This window comes from Bubalus bubalis, chromosome 1, assembly GCF_019923935.1.
Source record: "Bubalus bubalis isolate 160015118507 breed Murrah chromosome 1, NDDB_SH_1, whole genome shotgun sequence".
In the NCBI taxonomy this organism is placed as follows: Eukaryota; Metazoa; Chordata; class Mammalia; order Artiodactyla; family Bovidae; genus Bubalus; species Bubalus bubalis.
In genome coordinates, this window is record NC_059157.1 from 86,415,219 (window position 1) to 86,436,059 (window position 20,841).

The 20,841-nt window shown below is 35.7% G+C and overlaps 1 protein-coding gene across 1 annotated transcript in view; it reads left to right on the forward strand.

Moving 5' to 3' along the window:
* The window catches only part of EPHA6 (EPH receptor A6), a 1,039,321-nt gene that overhangs the window by 87,344 nt on the left and 931,136 nt on the right, over positions 1 to 20,841 (forward strand). Inside the window, exon 2 of the mRNA XM_025282417.3 lies at positions 10,502 to 10,566. Within this exon, the coding sequence (XP_025138202.1) occupies positions 10,502 to 10,566 (65 nt within the window). The remainder of the gene's footprint in view (positions 1 to 10,501; positions 10,567 to 20,841) is intronic.

Here is a 20,841-nt window from a genome sequence, read left to right on the forward strand (position 1 = left end):
TAATCCTATGTTTACTTAAAGCAATCTGTGTTTGATTTATTTTTAGAAATTAAATATTGATTCTGACTCTCTGTGAGGGTAAAAACCCATAGTATCTGAAAGTTAAAACTGATTTTTGCCAATCAAACACATGCAGTTATGTCAAAACATTCGTTAATATGGTAACCTAAATGCCAGTGTAAAATAGGATTTAAGCAGGTTGATATTGAAGTAGACTACTGCTGTTTATAGATAGGTGGATATTAATAGATATAGATCCCTACGTGCTTATGTATCTGTGCCTATAATTCAAATTATTCTGTGATTGTTTTATATCTGGTCATGATGTCAGAAGTGTTCCCTTATTTTGGTATGGGAGGTGGTAAATGTGTTACAGTCAACGGAACATGGAACTAACTAAAATCTCTACTAACTTGTTACTAAGTGACTTTATCTTTCTGGGTCTTTGTAAGAAGTCTGTTGGAGAAAATTCTAAACCAGTGTTTACCGCTGTCTGAATATTTAAAAATACTGATAAATCTCTGGACTCGATTCACATACCATTAACTTGAATTTTTATAGTAAAACTATCCTAAAACAATAACTACTTTCTTAGTGGGTTGATTGATCTCTTATTGTTTAATTTTTCAAAATGCTGTATTAAATAAAATCTCTTCATTTTTTATTGTATAGTTGAAATGAAGATGATCTTCTATTATATACTGTAAACCTATACGCTAATTGTTTTTTAAAAAATAGCTTTTTAAAATTAATTTATTTATTTTAATTGGAGGCTAATTACAATATTGTAGTGGTTTTTGCCATACATTTACATGAATCAACCATGGGTGTACATGTACTCCCCATCCTGAACCCCCCTCCCACCTCCCTCTGCATCCCATCTCTCAGGGTCATCCCAGTGCACCAGCCCTGAGCACCCTGTATCATGCATCCAACCTGGACTGGCGATCTGTTTCACATATAGTATACATGTTTCAGTGCTATTCTTTCAAATCATCCCACCCACACCTTTTCCCACAGAGTCCAAAAGACTGTTCTTTACATCTGTGTCTCTTTTGCTGTCTCGCATATAGGGTCATCATTACCAACTTTCTAAATGTTTTTAAATTAATATATCTTAAATTTAGTGAAAGGAATATAAAGATTCAATTAATTATCCAAAAGAAAGAAATTAACATTGAGCTTCTTAATGTTGGGTACTTATTACTCTCACATTTAATCCAGTGCTATCAACCTTGTCTTTGTCATTTGATATCTTCTTTTAACTACAATAACATTTTCTTCTCCAACTGTGGTGTTGGAGAAGACTCTTGAGAGTCCCTTGGACTGCAAGGAGATCCAACCAGTCCATTCTGAAGGAGATCAGCCCTGGGATTTCTTTGGAAGGAATGATGCTGAAGCTGAAACTCCAGTACTTTGGCCACCTCATGTGAAGAGTTGAGTCATTGGAAAAGACTCTGATGCTGGGAGGGATTGGGGGCAAGAGGAGAACGGGACGACAAGGATGAGATGGCTGGATGGCATCACTGACTCGATGGACGTGAGTCTCAGTGAACTCCAGGAGTTGGTGATGGACAGGGAGGCCTGGCGTGCTGCGATTCATGGGGTCGCAAAGAGTCGGACACGACTAGGCAACTGATCTGATCTGATCTGATCTGAACATTTTCTTATAACTTCCAAAGAATGAGTAAAGGGAACACTAATAAATTAAGAGATATTTTCAGAGAAAGATATGCTAGAGATTTATTTCTGAAAGTTGATAGGGAAATTGTACATAGTTTAACCTATTCTATGCATTATGTTGCTTATTAAATGAAATAAACATTTTAAAACTTTAGTTTGATACCATCAACCTACTACTTTTATGTATTGTTAATTTATCCAATTTCTCATTTATTATGATATGAATACATAATTATATTTTCATGTGTAACCCCTAAACAAATCACTGGTGTTAATCTTACCATATTTAAAATCGTGCTAATAAATTAAAAATAATAGAGTATTGAGTTTTACTGAAATTAATATTGAGATGGTGTTCTTTTTCTCCCTCAGTTTACAGTATTTTTGCATTCTAGTAGGGACTAGATCAGAGAAGGCAATGGCAACCCACTCCAGTACTCTTGCCTGGAAAATCCAATGGACGGAAGAGCCTAGTAGGCTGCAGTCCATGGGGTAGCGAAGAGCCGGACACGACTGAGCGACTTCACTTTCACTTTTCACTTTCATGCATCGGAGAAGGAAATGGCAACCCACTCCAGTGTTCTTGCCTGGAGAATCCCAGGGACGGTGGAGCCTGGTGGGCTGCTGTCTGTGGGGTCGCACAGAGTCGAACACGACTGAAGCAACTTAGCAGTAGCAGCAGCAGCAGCAGCAGCAGCAGGGACTAGATAACTTTTATTTAAAGCCAGCAGGAGGAGCTCTCACCTTGCTGGGTCCAATGTAATTAGTATGCCTGCAAAATCTGAGTTTGTGGGGTTTTTGTCTATGAAGCAACTGATAAAATTTAAACATATGTCACATGTAATGGTGTTAAAAATAAAAATAAATCCTTAGTTTTATTTTGATATTAATGCATCCTTCACCTGTCAGGAATGCAAATTTGAAATTTTGCTGTTCTTATGAATTTTTAGAAAGTATGATTGCAGTTTAATGAGGAAGATAAAGCAGTTATGTAAATCTTGTTTCATGAAGCTACTAATAAACAAAAAAGGTGCTCTTAAGGATCTTCACTTTTGTAGATATGTACAGATTTTCTTTTTTGTTGTTGTTTATTTTGAAATGATTATATTTCAGTTTAAAAATTATAAATATTTTAAGAATTGAGCAGCCCAAATATATTTTAAAAAATAATTACCTCAGTTAATCGATTAATTATTTTGACAGTCTATGAAAAATAAATCTTCAGTGGTGGACTTCAACATTAGGGAGTTTTATACTCTGTACTCCAATAAACTCCCTGATTTAAATGTCATGATACCAATAATGCTTCTGTAGAACCCATTGATGAGAAAAGTAGGATATAAACTTATCTAAATTTGGAATCAGGAAAGTAAATGGTGATTTTTCTCTGCATCTACAAAAATAAAAAGAAAAACAAATAATGAAGTTTTATATTCAAACTTAAAAGGAAGTAAGAAAACACTATAATTTTTTTAATTTTATTTTATTTTTAAACTTTACAATATTGTATTAGTTTTGCCAAATATCGAAATGAATCCGCCACAGGTATACATGTGTTCCCCATCCTGAACCCTCCTCCCTCCTCCCTCCCCATACCCTCCCTCTGGGTCGTCCCAGTGCACCAGCCCCAAGCATCCAGTATCCTGCAACGAACCTGGACTGGCGACTAGTTTCATACATGATATTTTACATGTTTCAATGCCATTCTCCCAAATCTCCCCACCCTCTCCCTCTCCCACAGAGTCCATAAGACTGTTCTATACATCAGTGTCTCTTTTGCTGTCTCGTACACAGGGTTATTGTTACCATCTTTCTAAATTCCATAGATATGCGTTAGTATACTGTATTGGTGTTTTTCTTTCTGGCTTACTTCACTCTGTATAATAGGCTCCAGTTTCATCCATCTCATTAGAATTGATTCAAATGTATTCTTTTTAATGGCTGAGTAATACTCCATTGTGTATATGTACCACTGCTTTCTTATCCATTCATCTGCTGATGGGCATCTAGGTTGCTTCCATGTCCTGGCTATTATAAACAGTGCTGCGATGAACATTGGGGTACACGTGTCTCTTTCCCTTCTGGTTTCCTCAGTGTGTATGCCCAGCAGTGGGATTGCTGGATCATAAGGCAGGTCTATTTCCAGTTTTTTAAGGAATCTCCACACTGTTCTCCATAGTGGCTGTACTAGTTTGCATTCCCACCAACAGTGTAAGAGGGTTCCCTTTTCTCCACACCCTCTCCAGCATTTATTGCTTGTAGACTTTTGGATCACAGCCATTCTGACTGGCGTGAAATGGTACCTCATAGTGGTTTTGATTTGCATTTCCCTGATAATGAGTGATGTTGAGCATCTTTTCATGTGTTTGTTAGCCATCTGTATGTCTTCTATGGAGAAATGTCTATTTAGTTCTTTGGCCCATTTTTTGATTGGGTCATTTATTTTTCTGGCGTTGAGCTGTAGGTGTTGCTTGTATATTTTTGAGATTAGTTGTTTGTCAGTTGCTTCATTTGCTATTATTTTGTCCCATTCTGAAGGCTGCCTTTTCACCTTGCTAATAGTTTCCTTTGTTGTGCAGAAACTTTTAAGTTTAATTAGGTCCCATTTGTTTATTTTTGTTTTTATTTTTAAAGGAGTAGTCTAGCTTCGGCTTCCCTGATAGCTTAGTTGGTCTGGTCAAGAATCTGCGTGCAATGCAGGAGATCCTGGTTTGATTCCTGGGTTGCGAAGATCTGCTGGAGAAGGGATAGGCTACCCACTCCAGTATCCTTGAACTTTGCCTGTGGCTCAGCTGGTAAAGAATCCACCCACAATGCACGAGACTTGGATTTGATCCCTGTGCTGGGAATATCCCCTGGAGAAGGGAACAGCTACCCACTCCAGTATTATGGCCTGGAGAATTCCATGGACTGTGTAGTCCATGGGGTTGCAAAGAGTCGGACACGACTGAGTGACTTTCTTACTTACTTCCTTATTCTAGCATGAATCTCCTTGGTTGGAATCACTTTGTGATCCTAGGGAAAATATGTAAGCTCTCTGAGCCTTAGTTTTCTCACCTGTAACTTGAGCATTAAAAAAAAGAAAAGAAAAGAAAAGAATTTATAGGGCAGAGTGAGATTCCTTGAAGAAGGAAACATATAAACCATCCTTCCTATATGTATGTGTGCTATGTCACTTCAGCTGTATCCAACTCTCTGTGACTCCATGGACTGGAGCCTACCAGGCTCTTCTGTTCATAGGATTTTTGAGGCAAGAATACTGGAGTGGGTTACTGTGCTGTTCTCCAGAGAATCTTCCTGACCCAGGGATCAAACCCATGTCTTATGTCTCCTGCAGTAGGAGGCAGGTTCTTTATCACTAGCACCAACTGGGAAGCCTATCTGACTGATTTAGTATCATTACTTAATCAGCCTGCCAGGGAAAAAAATGCAGAGAAGGCGATGGCACCCCACCCCAGTACTCTTGCCTGGAAAATCCCAAGGATGGGGAAGCCTGGTGAGCTGCCGTCTATGGGGTCGCACAGAGTTGGACACGACGGAAGCTACTTAGCAGCAGCAGCAGCAGGGAAAGAATGAGCTTCCGAGTGGCTTAGTGGTAAAGAATCTGATGCAACGCAGGAGACGAGATTCGGGTTCAATCCATGCAAGGTCCCCTAGAGTAAGAAATGGCAACTCACTCGAGTATTCTTGCCTGGAAAATCCCATTGACAGAGGAGCCTGCTAGTTTCCAGTGTATGGGGTCACAAAGAGTCAGACATGAATGATGTATTCCAAAATATAAATGTGTTAAATGAGTAACATTAAATTTTTTAGTGCCCCAAAGTAGATTCTGCTATTACACATTTCTGAATTCTTTTCTATAGTATATTGTTGTTTATTTGCTAAGTTGTGTCTGACTCTTTTGTGACCCCATGGATTATAGTCTGCTAGGCTCCTCTGTCCGTGGAATTTCCCAGGTAAGAATACAGGAGTCGGTTGCCATTTCTTTCTCCATTGGCAGGTGGATTCTTTACCTCTGACTTGGAGAAGGAAATGGCAACCCACTCCAGTGTTCTTGCCTGGAGAATCCCAGGGACCAGGGAGCCTGTTGAGCTGCCGTCTATGGGGACGCACAGAGTTGGACATGACTGAAGCAACTTAGCAGCAGCAGCAACATGTATATACCAAAAATAAAATTATATTCATTTGATAACTTAAGCTTGGAGTTTGAATATTTATTATGACTTCAGATTTTTTCTCTAATATGTGAGAGTATTATTTTTATACTGAATGAATCCAAATGCCATCAAGTACCATTTTGTGAATTTGCATGTGTGTGTTTATGTATGTGTGTGTGTGTGTATGCATTGTACTTTCTTTTACTTGTAGGCTTGTTAGAATTATATGTTAATATGGTGTAAATGAAGCTATAAAGAAGGCCTTTTTAAAAGCTCTAACCCTTTATGTGTTTTTTTTTTTAAGCTCTTTATATGATATTGCAGCATTGGAAGTCATTAGCTAAATATATTAATTCATTAAGAACAGAAAATGTTGTAGCCTAATTTGATCATTCTTTTTTCATTTATTAACTCAAATATTTCAATACGATGAATGTTCCTTCATTAACTATTTATTTATTTATAAATAGTTCATATATGAAAAACAAAATAAGTATTTTTTTCTTTTCAGATTTTTTAACAGTTTTTAAAATAATGGCTTCCTAGTGCACTGCAAAATATATTAGTAGGTATATTTTATCATTATGAATGCATAGATTTAAGTATACTTGAAGTGTTTCAGTCCCTTATAGTCATTAATCTTGTATATGTTCAAATTATCTATTTTTAGCCAGTGGAAGTTTAAGCCAGTTGGTTCTTGAGTCCTTTTTACATGCCCCTAGTAAACACTGATATATTCCTTGATTTGGTGTAAGGACTATAAAACACCACCAATGAAGTAATTTTACAAAACATAAAAAAGTAAATGGAACCTTGATCTGGTCAAGCCACTTAATTTACCAATTTAAAGAAAATACAGAGAATGGGGAAGTATGTTCACAAAAGGGAAAATCTAGAATGTGTGATAAAACTACTTTTGTAGGTCAAATTTTTTTCTAGTAAATTTCATTTCGTGTAGTGAAAAAGATAACTGACTAGTTAAAACAGCAATGAGATACTATTGTACATCTGTTAGAATGCCTTAAAAAAAAAAGAAAACTGAAGAGTACCAAGTTCTGGTGAAGATGTAGAACAATTGGAAAATCATACATTCTACTAAAGGGAATGTAAAACTATACAGCCATTTTGGAAACCAGTTTGACAGTTTCTTAAAAAATAAACATTCTCTTTGTAACTCAGTAATTGCTATTTACAATGGAGAAATGAAAACTTCGGTTTGTATAAAAATCTGTACATGAAAATTCATCAGCTAGGGAATTCCATTCTATATAATACTTTTCAGCAATAAAAAGGGACTGAGTGTTCAGTTGTATATATTGATACACAGCGACATAAATGAATCTCAAATGTGTTATGCTGAGCGAAAGAAAGCAGGTTCAAAAAACATCATATGATGTCATCCTATGTATGATTTCAGTCAGTCAACATTCTGGGAAAGTGAAAATCAAGGGACAGAAGTCAGATTAATGGTTTCTGGGGATTATTGAGGGGACTGGATTTACCATAAAGGATCACATGGGAAGTTTTGGTGGGGATGGAAATATTCTATAGCTTGATTGTAGTGGTAATTACATGATATTGGAGTTTGTCACAATTCCTAGAAATGCTCATTTAAATAGGCTGAATTTTATTGTAAGTAAATCATACCTCAGTAAATCTAACTTAAAAAAAAGGAAAAAGTGGGGGGCCTATACAATAAAAAAAAAAAAAAAACATGAAGAGAACACAACCTCATTGTAATGTATGGACTTATTTAGATCTTGATTTTCTGTTAAAATAAGTTGGGACCATAGGAATATTGAACACTGACTGGATATTTGATGATATTAATTAATACATACTATTTATAGTAATGGATCAAGATATTATAGCTATATTAAGAGGAATCTTTATCTTATATATAAATACTGAAATTTTTACAGATGAAATTAGATGATTACTAAAATTTGCTTCAAAGAAATCTTGCAGTAAGAGTAGATATGCAAGTATAGATGAAATAAGATTGGCTATAGGTTTGTAACAATTGAGGCAGGGTAATTAATACAATGAGAGTTAATTGTACTGTTTTCTCCACATTTTAAAGTATTTGAGAATTTTGCATAATTAAAATTAATTAAATGATTGCAGCTCAGTTTTACAAATATATGCTTAGTGAATATATTGGAAGAATATTCTGCAATGAGCATGTAGAGTTTATCCTAGAACTTTAAGCAGGGTTTCATAATAAAAATCAATAAAGTATACAGTCATTCAAATAAAAAAAATCACAGAATCCTTACCATAAACACCAAGCAACAGATGCGAAATAACACATTTCCAATGGCACCTTTTTAAACTACTAAAAACCCTCCACTTTCTTAGCTAGATAAAATAAAACTTGAGATACCAAAGCACTGTTTCTTACTGTTTGGTCCATGACCTTACTGAGGATTTGGTGATAGAAGTTAAAAATATGGGTCGTATGTGAAGCTGAAACTCCCAATACTTTGGCCACCTGATGTGAAGAACTGACTCATTGGAAAAGACCCTGATGCTGGGAAAGACTGAAGACAGGAGGAGAAGGGGACAACAGAGGATGAGATGGTTGTATGGTATTACTGACTCGATGGACATGAGTTTGAGCAAGCTCCAGGTGTTGGTGATGGACAGGGAAGCCTGGCGTGCTGTAGTCAATGGGGCCGCAAAGAGTCGGACACAACTGAGCGACTGAACTGAGCACATTAACTTGGTGGAAACACTACCAAAATACTCCCCAATTGATCTCCATTTATCTTTCTAGACTCATTCCTGTTCTCTTAATTCCCCTAAATATTTTCCACTCCTACTTCCCACTCCAGCAACTGAGAACTAATTTAGTTATAGCTCAGTAACTTTATAGAAGGTATTCTAAAATAAATTTGTTTCTCAGCACATGTGATTAAAGAACCCTTCATCATAGCCCAGACCAAATTGCATTTCCTTTATGAAATCATCTCAGACCTCCATGCCAGCCTTTTTGTTGTTGTTGTTCAGCTGCTAAGTCATGTCTGACTCTGAAACCCCATGGACCGCAGCATGCCAGGCTTCCCCATCCTTCACTATTTCCCAGAATTTGCTCAAACTTATATCTACTGTGTTGATGATGCCATCCAACCATCTCATCCTCTGTTGTCCCTTTCTCCTCCCGCCTTCACTTTTTCCCAGCATCAGTGTCTTTTCCAGTGAATCAGTTCTTTGCCTCAAGTGGCCAAAGTATTGGAGCTTCAGCTTTAGCACCAGTCCTTTCAATTAATATTCAGAGTTGACTTCCTTTAGGATTGATTGGTTTGATCTCCTTGCAGTCCAAGTGACTCTCAAGGGTCTTCTCCAGCATCACAGTTTGAAAGCATCAATTCTTGGGTGCTCAACCTTCTTTAAGGCCCAACTCTCATATCCATTCAGACTTAGCCCAATTTAATTGTTAAGCTATTGTGTAGTCTACAATTTTAGAGTTTAAGAGAATATGTCCTGATTATTTGTTTTTATGTCTTCCCAACCAGATTATGAGTTACTTTTGGTCAGGGAAAAAGGTATATGTTTTTTGTTTTGGCTTTTACTTCCTTTAGCAGTAAGTATACTAGCACATACAATAAAAATGTAATCCATGCTTTAAAGATATGAGTTTATTCAAAATGAGTTGCCAGTCATATACAAGACAACACAGAAGGAAAATATACAGACCTGCTTTAAATTTTTTCTTTCTTTAATATGGTAAAAAAAGAGACTATTTTTATAAATGAGAGGGAAAGAAAGGTAGTCATTTCACCATTGGTCTGCAAAGTGGCCCCGGACTCACATGGGGCAAGGACAGAGCAAAGGAAGGAGCAGATCACTCCAGATTGGTAGGTGGCAGGTTTAATAAGTAGTCTTATATGTACAAGACTTGTTTTGTGCAGCTGCCAAACAAATAGGCCTCTACCCCTTGACCACCAGAGTCCTAGAGGTCTCAACAGGGTTTAGTCATATGCACAATACAGATAGTTTCAGCAGCACCTTACCCTCTCAAGGCTCTGCCCTTAGAACAGAGGGAATGATAGGAAGAGTGTACATTCTAAGGACAGGTGAGGAGCTCAAGAGCCTCCCATCCATTGGTCAGGTCCTGCTTATAGGTCATCTGGTGGTTGTATTCTTGCCTACCTCTTCCAACATTTATCATTTTTACTAAAAATGACTGTGTTAGTTATGTTATTCCATTTCATTTAGTGTTGTTAAGCACACGTTTCTTATTTTAAAATTAATGTATAACTGCCACATTCATTTTATATTTACCTAGTGGCTCAGCTGATAAAGAATCCACCAGAAATGCGGGAGACCTGGGTTTGATCCCTGGGTTGGGAAGATCCCCTGGAGAAGGAAACAGCTACCCACTCCAGTATTCTGGCCTGGAGAATTCCATGGACTGTATAGTCCCTGGGGTCACAAAGAGTCAGACACAACTGAGCGACTTTCATTTTCACTTTCACTATTATTATTATATATTAAGCTTTAGTATTTATAAATAATTTTACCTGTCATGCAACTTATTAAAGCTAATTCAAAGAATAATAGTAAAGGTAGTTGATAGTGATTTAAATAACTAGTTTCTATTTACGTCAATTAAGAAGTTCATGCAAGAATTTTTTTTGTTGTTTATTTGATTCCAGTTGTGTTGCTTGATACAACAACTGTGCTGGGAGAGCTAGGATGGAAAACATATCCATTAAATGGGGTAAGTTTAAATATCTTTCAAAATTGTTATTCTGCTGGGTTTTTAGGCTGTATTATAATAGTTAAAATTGTTCAATGTTTTAAGTATGAATTTCAGCATAAAACTTAAATCCTATGGAAAAGATTAAAATACAATTAGAACTGGTAATCAGTGGAATGATATATAAAAATGCTTTCTTCTAAATTAGTAATTGTTCTTTAATATATTGTTTATATATAGTAGTATTAGAATAGTGCCCATATAAATATTTTCTTTAAAAATAAATGTTTCCTATGTATATGTTAAATTTGGTAACCTCATTGAATATTTGTATATAAATAACTTTAGATTATCGTAAGTCAATTTTACAGATGCCATTTGGTGTTCATTAGGAAATATGAATCTTCTAAAGTAGTATCTATCTTTTGAACTTTTCAAAAAGGAACATTTTGGTTAGATTTTTGTTAGCAGAGTGTAGTTGCTTTTGAAGGGCTTATAAGGATGTATAATTTACTAAGTACAGTTTTGCGGGTATTGACATCATTTTAGCTATGGCTGTACTTGACTTTTTACATGTTTTGATATATTTTGCCTCATTTTCACATTCAGTTTATTTCTACATTTTTTTATTTCAAGCTAAAATAAAAGGGTGATTTGTGATGCTTTTTACCTTGATTTTGTCTGTTTAAACAAATCTTCAACAATGGAGGCAGTTGTTTCTAGATATACTTGTATTAGCTTTTGTTCCTTTTCTTAGGAATTGTATTTTTCTCATTCATTACATTCTCCCTGATACTATTCTACATTGCTTTTTTCTGTTATATTTATACATTTAAATCTGAGAGAAGTTGACCTAATTTTTTTTGTTTTTAGAATTCTTAGAATAATGCTATTTGAGTTTGACCCTTATGTCAGGAGTTATTCAACAGTCATTCATTAAATTTTTATTTTCAAATAAAAATTCCTGTAAGAGTTTAATCTTTCTATGTTTAACAGGTTTTTTGTTTCTTTAGATTTGTTTGTTTATAGCCTGTGTTTTTATTGTTTCTGAAGTTTTAATCTAATAGAGTTCTTGTCAAGCCATTTCTGAGAATGTGTCTTTTAAACTAAGATTATGCTTGTACCTTCATTATCTTATTTTCATGAAAATGAATATACATCAGTATTCACTGAATGTAGTTAGTATATTAATCACAGTTACTTTGAAGTGAATAAAGCTTCTTTTCCAGAATATCTTTCCAAGATATATATATTTTTCTCAGTAGATGAAGTAACTTATAAAGACTTACAAATGATTAAGTAGTCTATAAGCCCCACATTTTCATTTTCTGAATAAAATGACAATGTTAGCAGTCATACTATCACTGATTTTATGTAATCATAGCCAAAGAATCATATGAGAAACAGCAGGAGTTGTGCCCCTGCTCTGGTGAGTGTGTTTGGCTTGATCACAGGGCTGCATTTCTTAATGCAAAGTGGTAACCAGGAGACATAGGGACTTACAGAGTTACAAATAAACTTACTACTATCATTCTTGTAATGATTTTGTCATAGGTGTTATGAATTAGGAATTTTCTGTGTCTGGTTTATTATATAAAGAGAGGGCAGAGTTGTCTGAAAAATTATGCTTACTTCATAGTTTTCTGTTTGCCAGACACTGCTCTGAGAATTTTATCCTTTTATTTTTCACAATGGCCCTATGAGGTTTGTCTTAGTTCCATTTCCCTGTGGGAGAAACCCAGTATTAAGGAGAATAAGGAAAAAAAAATACCAAGAATTTATAGGCCAGGTAGTGAGTGATGTACTTCAATACATGCTGCATTATTTCTGACTCTAGTGCCTGTATACTTATGATGGCCCTGCAAACAGAGGAGGATTGGAAACTATGAAAAGCCAGTTACTTACATGTGCTATTTGCATAATTGATTCAGATTTTTTTATCCCCTTGATAAATATACTGCTAAACTGAAATGTGCATTTTGGGCGCCAACCAAGAATGAGCAGGCAAAGAGAGAAAGAAAAAGGAAAAAACTACAGTAGAAAATAAATATGATAGAGTAAGGTAGCAAAGGAAAAGATGGTTAAAAATTCATTGAGCATTTACCACATGCTAGGCTTTGTTCAAAGCACTTTACTCACATGAGTCCTAGAAATCAAGTATAAATTTTCTCTATTGAAAGTGTGAACCTGAAGTACATTAAATAACTTCTACATGGTCACAGAGCGAGGAAGTAATTCAGCAAAATTTCTAAGCCAAACATATTTTAATCTTCACATGTATCTGTGGTCATTTCACAGCTCACTGCTTTTTATTTAAGATTCTGCCAAGTAAAGATAAAGGACAATGACCAATACATATAGACTACAGAGGGAAAAGTAATACAAGGATTCAGACATTAAAAAGTAAACTGAATACTCTATTACCTTGGGATATCACTGATGGGATAAGCTATATTACTTTTAGATTATCACCCAGATAATAATGCATATATGGACAATGTCAGTGGTAGGATTTCTTGAAAATTGGAGCACATGGAAATATTTTGTAAGAGATATGGACAAACCTTCATGAATTAGATAAAATAAAGGTGAATCAAGGGAAATAGTAAAATGGATAGACGACATTAGTAAATTTTAAAGAAAATACACAACTTAAGTTTCTCTTTTAAGGAAGAGAATAGGTTACTGACAAGAATAGAGCTTTCAGTCCAGTCGATCAGTCGTGTCCGACTCTCTGCGACCCCATGGACTACAGCATGCCAGGCTTCCCTTGTCCATCCCCAACTCCCGGAGCTTGCTCAAACTCATGTCCATCACTTTGGTGATGCCATCCTACCATCTCATCCTCTGATGTCCCCTTGTCCTCCCGCCTTCAGTCTTTCCCACCATCAGGGTCTTTTCCAGTGAGTTGGTTCTTCACATCAGGTGGCCAAAATATTGGAGTTTCAGCTTCAACATCAGTCTTCCAATGACTATTCAGGACCAATTTCCTTTAGGATTGACTGGTTTGATCTCTGTGCAGTCCAAGGGACTCTCAAAAGTCTTCTCCAACACCACAGTTCAAAAGCATCAATTCTTCAGCACTCAGCTTTCTTTATAGTCCAACTCTCACATACATACATGACTACTGGAAAAACCATAGCTTTGACTAGATGGGCCTTTGTTGGCAAAGTAATGTCTCTGCTTTTGAATATGCTGTCTAGATTGGTCATAACTTTTCCTCCAAGGAAAAAAATGTCCTAATTTCATGCCTTCAGTCACCATCTGCAGTGATATTGGAGCCTCAAAATATAAAAGTTTCTGACTGTTTCCACTGTTTCCCCATCCATTTGCCAGGAAGTGATGGGACCAGATGCCATGATCTTCGTTTTCTGAATGTTGAGTTTTAAGCCAACTTTTTCACTCTTTCACTTTCATCAAGAGGCTCTTTAGTTCTTCTTCACTTTCTGCCATTAGGATGTTGTCACCTGTGTATCTGAGGTTATTGATATTTCTCCTGGCAATCTTGATTCCAGCTTGAGTGTCATCGAGCTCGGCATTGTGCATGAATAGAGCTTTACTTGGTGCTATTTATAGGTTAAAACAAGTGAGTAGATAAGTAGAAAGGGTGGAAAAACTTTGAGCCATGGTAATTTGAATGGCCATTTTAACTAAAGTTGCCTTTTCTCAGAGATGCTACTTAAGTTGGTTTTACAAATATGTGAAGACAACTAGATGATGTATTTGACAATCTTTTGACATAAAGCATATCTGGTGTTTTTCTGAATGAAGTATTTCCTAGAAATAACTTTTAAATTGATAAGATTTTCTTCATTTAAAGAAATTAACTAAGAAATATTTTTGAAATCATATCATGTATGATTTACATTAGAAATCATATAAAATATGTGACTTAGTAAATTAACTCATACTGGTTTTATTTTTTATTCTTTTTTTTTTTAACTTAAAATGCCCATTTTACCCATAGTAACATACTGACTGATGTAGTTACAGTAGTAGGCATTCATTTTGTGCCTGTAAAGAAAACCATTTCAGGTTATTTGAGTAAAACTTAAGCACCGTTGGTTAGCAGATATGAAAAATAGGTGAGTAATCTCAAGCAAATGATTCTTTAGGCTTTCAAAAATGAAAAGAAAATATATTTATTCTGAAATGCTTGTCAACTCATTTTTGCCAGTATTGAAATATACTTTTAAAAAAGTCATGTCCTGAATTCCATTTAACAAGTTGCTATTTTACATTCTTGGAGTTAGGTACTCTTTGGAAGTTTAGAAATAATGTCTTCACAGTATTATTGCCAATGAGAATATCTTGAGATAATACTCAGTATTGTTTTGTGAAAGAATAATAAAGGGAGGAATGAATTCTGGTCAAGAAAAATTGGTTGTAGGAAGTAACATATCAGTAACATATCAGCTCTTTCTTATACATTGAAGGAATCACAGGTGGGCTGGAAGAGAGGGTAGAAGCACCTTTTAGGAAAAGAAAATGACTTGAAGACAGGCACACTATTCTTAAATGTGTGCATTAGGTTCCAAATAGGAAAAGGAGTACGTCAAGGCTGTATATTGTCACCCTGCTTATTTAACTTCTATGCAGAGTACATCATGAGAAACGTTGCACTGGTTGAAGCAGAAGCTGGAATCAAGATTGCCGGGAGAAATATCAATAACCTCAGATATGCAGCTGACACCACCCTTATGGCAGAAAGTGAAGAGGAACTAAAAAGCCTCTTGATGAAAGTGAAAGAGGAGAGTGAAAAAGTTGGCTTAACGCTCAACATTCAGAAAATGAAGATCATGGCATCCGGTCCCACCACTTCATGAGAAATAGATGGGTAAACAGTGGAAACAGTGTCAGACTTTATTTTTGGGGCTCCAAAATCACCGCAGATGGTGATTGCAGCCATGAAATTAAAAGATGCTTACTCCTTGGAAGGAAAGTTATGTCCAACCTAGATAGCATATTCAAAAGCAGGGACATTACTTTGCCAGCAAAGGTCCGTCTAGTCAAGGCTATGGTTTTTCCTGTGGTCATGTATGGATGTGAGAGTTGGACTGTGAAGAAAGCTGAGCACCAAAGAATTGATGTTTTTGAACTGTGGTGTTGGAGAAGACTCTTGAGAGTCCCTTGGACTGTGAGGAGATCCAACCAGTCCATTCTGAAGGAAATCAGTCCTGGGTGTTCTTTGGAAGGAATGATGCTAAAGCTGAAACTCCAGTACTTTGGCCACCTCATGGGAAGAGTTGACTCATTGGAAAAGACTCTGATGCTGGGAGGGATTGAGGGCAGGAGGAGAAGGGGACGACAGATGATGAGATGGCTGGATGGCTTCACCGACTCTATGGACGTGAGTTTGAGTGAACTCCAGGAGTTGGTGATGGACAGGGAGGCCTGGCGTGCTGTGATTTCATGGGTTCGCAAAGAGTTGGACATGACTGATCGACTGAACTGAACTGAACTGAAGAATATTTTGTGTGTCTGAAGGGAAGAGATGTGGTGGATAGTGAGTGAAAGCTGCTCAGTCGTGTCTGCCCTTTTGCCACCCCATGGACTATATAGCCCATGGAATTCTCCAGGCCAGAATACTGGAGTTGGTAGCTGTTCCCTTCTCCAGGGGATCTTCCCAATCCAGGAATCAAACCCAGGTCTCCTGCATTGTGGGTGGATTCTGTACCAGTTGAGCCACAAGGAAAGCCCAAGAATACTGGAGTAGTTGCCTATCCCTTATTCAGGGGATCTTCCAGACCAGGGATCCAAGTGGAGTCTCCTGAATTGGAGGTGGATTCTTTACCAGATGAGCTACCAGGGAAGCCATTTACATAAGCTTTTTAAAATATAAAGTGACAATATGAAGCAGTGTGACATGTTTCCTCTGTTACTTATAAACTGGTTTAGAAGGCAGTCCCCAGAATTCTAGTAATGCTGTGGAAATATTACCATTTTAATTTACAACCAGGATAAGCTGCATTCAGCTAGGAGCCAAGGGATCTCAGTTCTAGTTGCCATCTTGCACCATGTGATCCTGAATACTCTCAACTTCTGAAATCAGAAGCCTCATGACAAAAGGAAAGGGGGTGAATCAGGCCATCCTAAATATCCTTTCCAGTTCTGTACTTTGTAATTCTGTGAAATCAGAGTAGCATGTCCCAGGCTGTTTGGGATCAGGGATTTGAGAACCTAAGTTCGTGTATAGTACTTTTAATCTTCATACTTCTTTATTGAGTCCTGTTCTTATTAAATGTATTTCCACATTCATGTATTTAAGTATATTTAAATAGTCTCTCCATCATTAGCAATAAAAAACGTTTCTCAAGAATGTACTTTTTGTCTAGCTATATCGTAGAAGACTTTGAATTTCAGTGTCTGAATTGATTTCTATATTGTGTATCTCAAACCCAGTAAGTAGAAATAAAAGTAGAAACTTTCTGAATTTTCTTGAACAGTCAAAAATTATTGAAACTTTCTTTTGTTTAAGACAATAATATAACTATTTGGAAGTGAAAGACAACTTGGAAAATTGTTAAGAAATAATGTTCAAAATATAGGCTTTATTGATATGTTGAGAACAGAGGGAAATTGAATACTTGTATTTATATAGAGAATAGAGCTTGGTTTTAGAAAAGAAGGAATACATCAGTGAATTGGGGAACCAGTGATTATAATTCTTAACACTGAGCTCTCACTGTCTGATGTTAAGTGTTTTATATCTACATAATTAAAATCTGTTAATAATTTTATCCTGTAAATGTCCTTTCTATCCTTTGTCTGTCAGTATACTACACTAAGGTGATAAAATGATGATCTGGTAGAGTAGCTAACAGAGTGCCATGATAATCAGTGAAAGAATGCTACATGAATAAAAAATTTTGTGCAGCACTATATAAGTTACCTGAATACAATCAAAGTGTTTTCACAAATATTAAGTATAGGCAGATGCCCTGGATTTTCTATTTTCTATTAGTAACTAATAATTGGTTAACACTACATTTTACTATGTGCAAAACTGAAGGAGCTATTTCAATTTGAAAGTCTCCTGAGAGGGAGACAGTTTTTAAGAAGTCATGTTATTTAAATGCTAAAAAGAGAAAAGAAACACAAAAGACATAGCTCATGCAATAACTTTGTACAAAATAAGCAATTAAAAAATATGTATCTCGTGAGTTCTCATAATCTGAAAATGTATGAAATAAAATTATATAAATTTTCTTGACACATTAACTCTCAGGTTTACTCCTGTTCTTTGATGCTTTTATTTACTCAATTTATTTTTAACAAATAAATAAAACTGTAGATGAAAAGGAATACAATAAGAGGGTATATTAGTTAAATTTGACATTCAAATCCTTAATATCCTTTATATATCAGTCCCTGTTCAGTGCCACACAACAGTAGGAGTTTGTCATATTGGGGCATCTTGTCTCAATATTAACTCTTACTAATAAAAAGTAACTGCTATTAACCAGAAAAATAAAAAAGCTTTCATGATTAAAACCTTATATTGTTTTCCTTGAGACTTAGTAGTTATATTTGATACTTCTTAAACTTTAATAGCCATGTGGCTTTTTTGTTTTAATACTGTAATTGAAAAGGTAATGTTTTTGGGTAGCCACATTATGGCTATTAAAGGTATACATACTTAATAAAACCTGATAGTTAAAGCATAGTATTTTATAATATAATTCCATAAAATAGTATACAATTTAAACCTAAAATTATATATACTTAATGTGGATGGAAAAATTAGATTTTTTAAGCATTTTATTGACTCACCTGAAATATTTTCACCATTTATTTTTATTTATAGTAATATTTTTAGTGAGGTAATGAAATATTTGCTTGTTCTGGATTTTTTTCCCCACTCTCCTCTTTGGGCTACTACTGTATGCATATAGATCAGATCTAGTTTACAAGGTTGAATGGACACAGATTTATGCACTGCAGTATTCAAAATCCAATTTCCCTTTCAACAGTAAAGTAAGCTTTAACAAAGTTTTAAGAGAAAACTGAATATTAGGAGGAAGAAAAAGTGCTATTGGATAGTAAGCTGCATTTTATATTAACTATGACAGAGATTAGAAAACTTTCTCAGATGCCAAACATTGGTTTCAAATGTGTATTATATGTATTTCATACATGCGTGACATAGATGATCATTAGGGTTTGAATAATGTATGGCCATAGAAGATATGTGATCTTATCTGTTAAATATAGTGAATTAGTTTTAAGAAATTTACTCTGAGATAGGAAAATAGGGATAAGTCATTCATACCTAGATGAAAGCTATGAGTGAACCTAGCATTTCAATTACTAATGATTCTTATATTGAAAAAAATTAATGATTTTTATAATAAAAGAGACTTATATTGCAATTAAACTGTGTAGAAAGATAGTTTATCCCATATATCAGATCCTATTATTTTCTAATATCATTGTTCCTAAGTTGAAAAATCAAAGTAGAATGTGTTGACAATAGAGAATAGAATACCTAGTAGTTAATTTATGCATTTCATATAGGAAGAACCAATTTATTATAGTACCTGATTTTAGTGCTGCATTTTTTGTACATTTTATATTACATTGAAATTATCCAAAACTACATGTATGTGTTTGAATTCTGAGAATATAAGCTTTAGTGATAATTTAATATTAAAAATGGATGTCAGTTCTTTTCAAAACTGATACCTAAATAGTTCTTTTCTCTGAGAAACTTAACAATGTATATGGTAGTTTTCTAAATGTCTATCAGATTAATTTCAATCATATTGTTTCACATTTGAAAGAAATTATTTTTCAGTTTCAAAAGTTTCCATCATCCTAGCCTGGCACTCAGAGATTCTTGCCTCAGTTATTCCCAGTCTGCTAATGAGCCACTTAGAGAAAATTCTTCATTTTCCATTATATTGTTCTTGATCGCTACCATTACTGTTGATTTGTTCTTAGGATTTCCATCTCTTTGCTTATTACATTATCCCTCTGTTCTTTGCTGTTGTCTAAGTTACCACTAAAGCCCTTAGCATATCATAGATTTTAATAATTCCTGGTCTGATAATTCGAACATTCGTGCCATGCCTGACTCTGGTTCTGATGTTTCTTCTCTTTAAACAGTGATTTTTTCTGTCAGTACATCTTTTAAATTTTAATTGAAAGGTGGACATGATATCTGGGTAAAAGGAATTAAGGTAACTAGGCCTTTAGTAAAGTATTGGTAATGTGTGGGGGAAAGGAAAGTATTGTATAGTCCTATAATTAAGTCTAAGTCTTTTGGTGAGCCTGTATCTCTGGACTATGAAGGCTTCTCAATTTTCTTTTCCCTCATTAAGTAGACAGGATGGCTAGAGGGAGCTGAAGTTGGGTTTCTCCCTCCCCTACACAGAAGTCTGGAACTCGTTGAAACTGGATATTTTCCTTTTCTCGAGTAGGTTGCTGCTGCTGCTGCTGCTAAGTTGCTTCAGTCGTGTCTGACTCTGTGCGACCCCAGAGACGGCAGCCCACCAGGCTCCCCCGTCCCTGGGATTCTCCAGGCAAGAACACTGGAGTGGCTTGCCATTTCCTTCTCCAATGCATGAAAGTGAAAAGTGAAAGTGAAGTCGCTCAGTCGTGTCCAACTCTTAGCGACCCCATGGACTGCAGCCTACCAGGCTCCTCCGTCGATGGGATTTTCCAGGCAAGAGTACTGGAGTGGGGTGCCATTGCCTTCTCCGCCTCGAGGAGGTTAGACTCTGTTAAAACCCCAGATCCCAGCAGGCAGTTAGGGCCCTGGTAAAGTACTTTCTCCTCAGGGCAGGCCTTGTTAAGAAGAACCAAATGATCTGGCATATTTCAAAGGGATTAATTTACATTTTCAACTATTATCAGTATTGTATATTTAGAAGTGGCTGAAACCTTTGTTTATAGAGTTTCACAAATTATGATTATGCTTAATTTTCTCTGCCTTCTGGTTTTATACAAAGAACTTTCTGAATTTTTCACTTTCTCATCATTTTAATCACTACTGGTAGTAGATGGTTTTATTTTTAAGTCCATTTAATCTAAAAATGAATCAAGCTTATATGCCTTTGATTGCATGACGTTACTACTGTTATTCTGTCAATAAAGCAGGACTTTCGAGTTTCTCATGACGCAGTTTGAATAGTAGACCATGACACACCCAAGAGCTTGTCAAAATTTAACTCCACATATCTTGACTTCACAGGAGACCTAATAAAATCCTCCCCCAAAACATTCAAATTATTGCCATGAGTCTGCACTAAGAACTGTACTTAAGCATTTTATATATTTTTCATTTAATCCGAA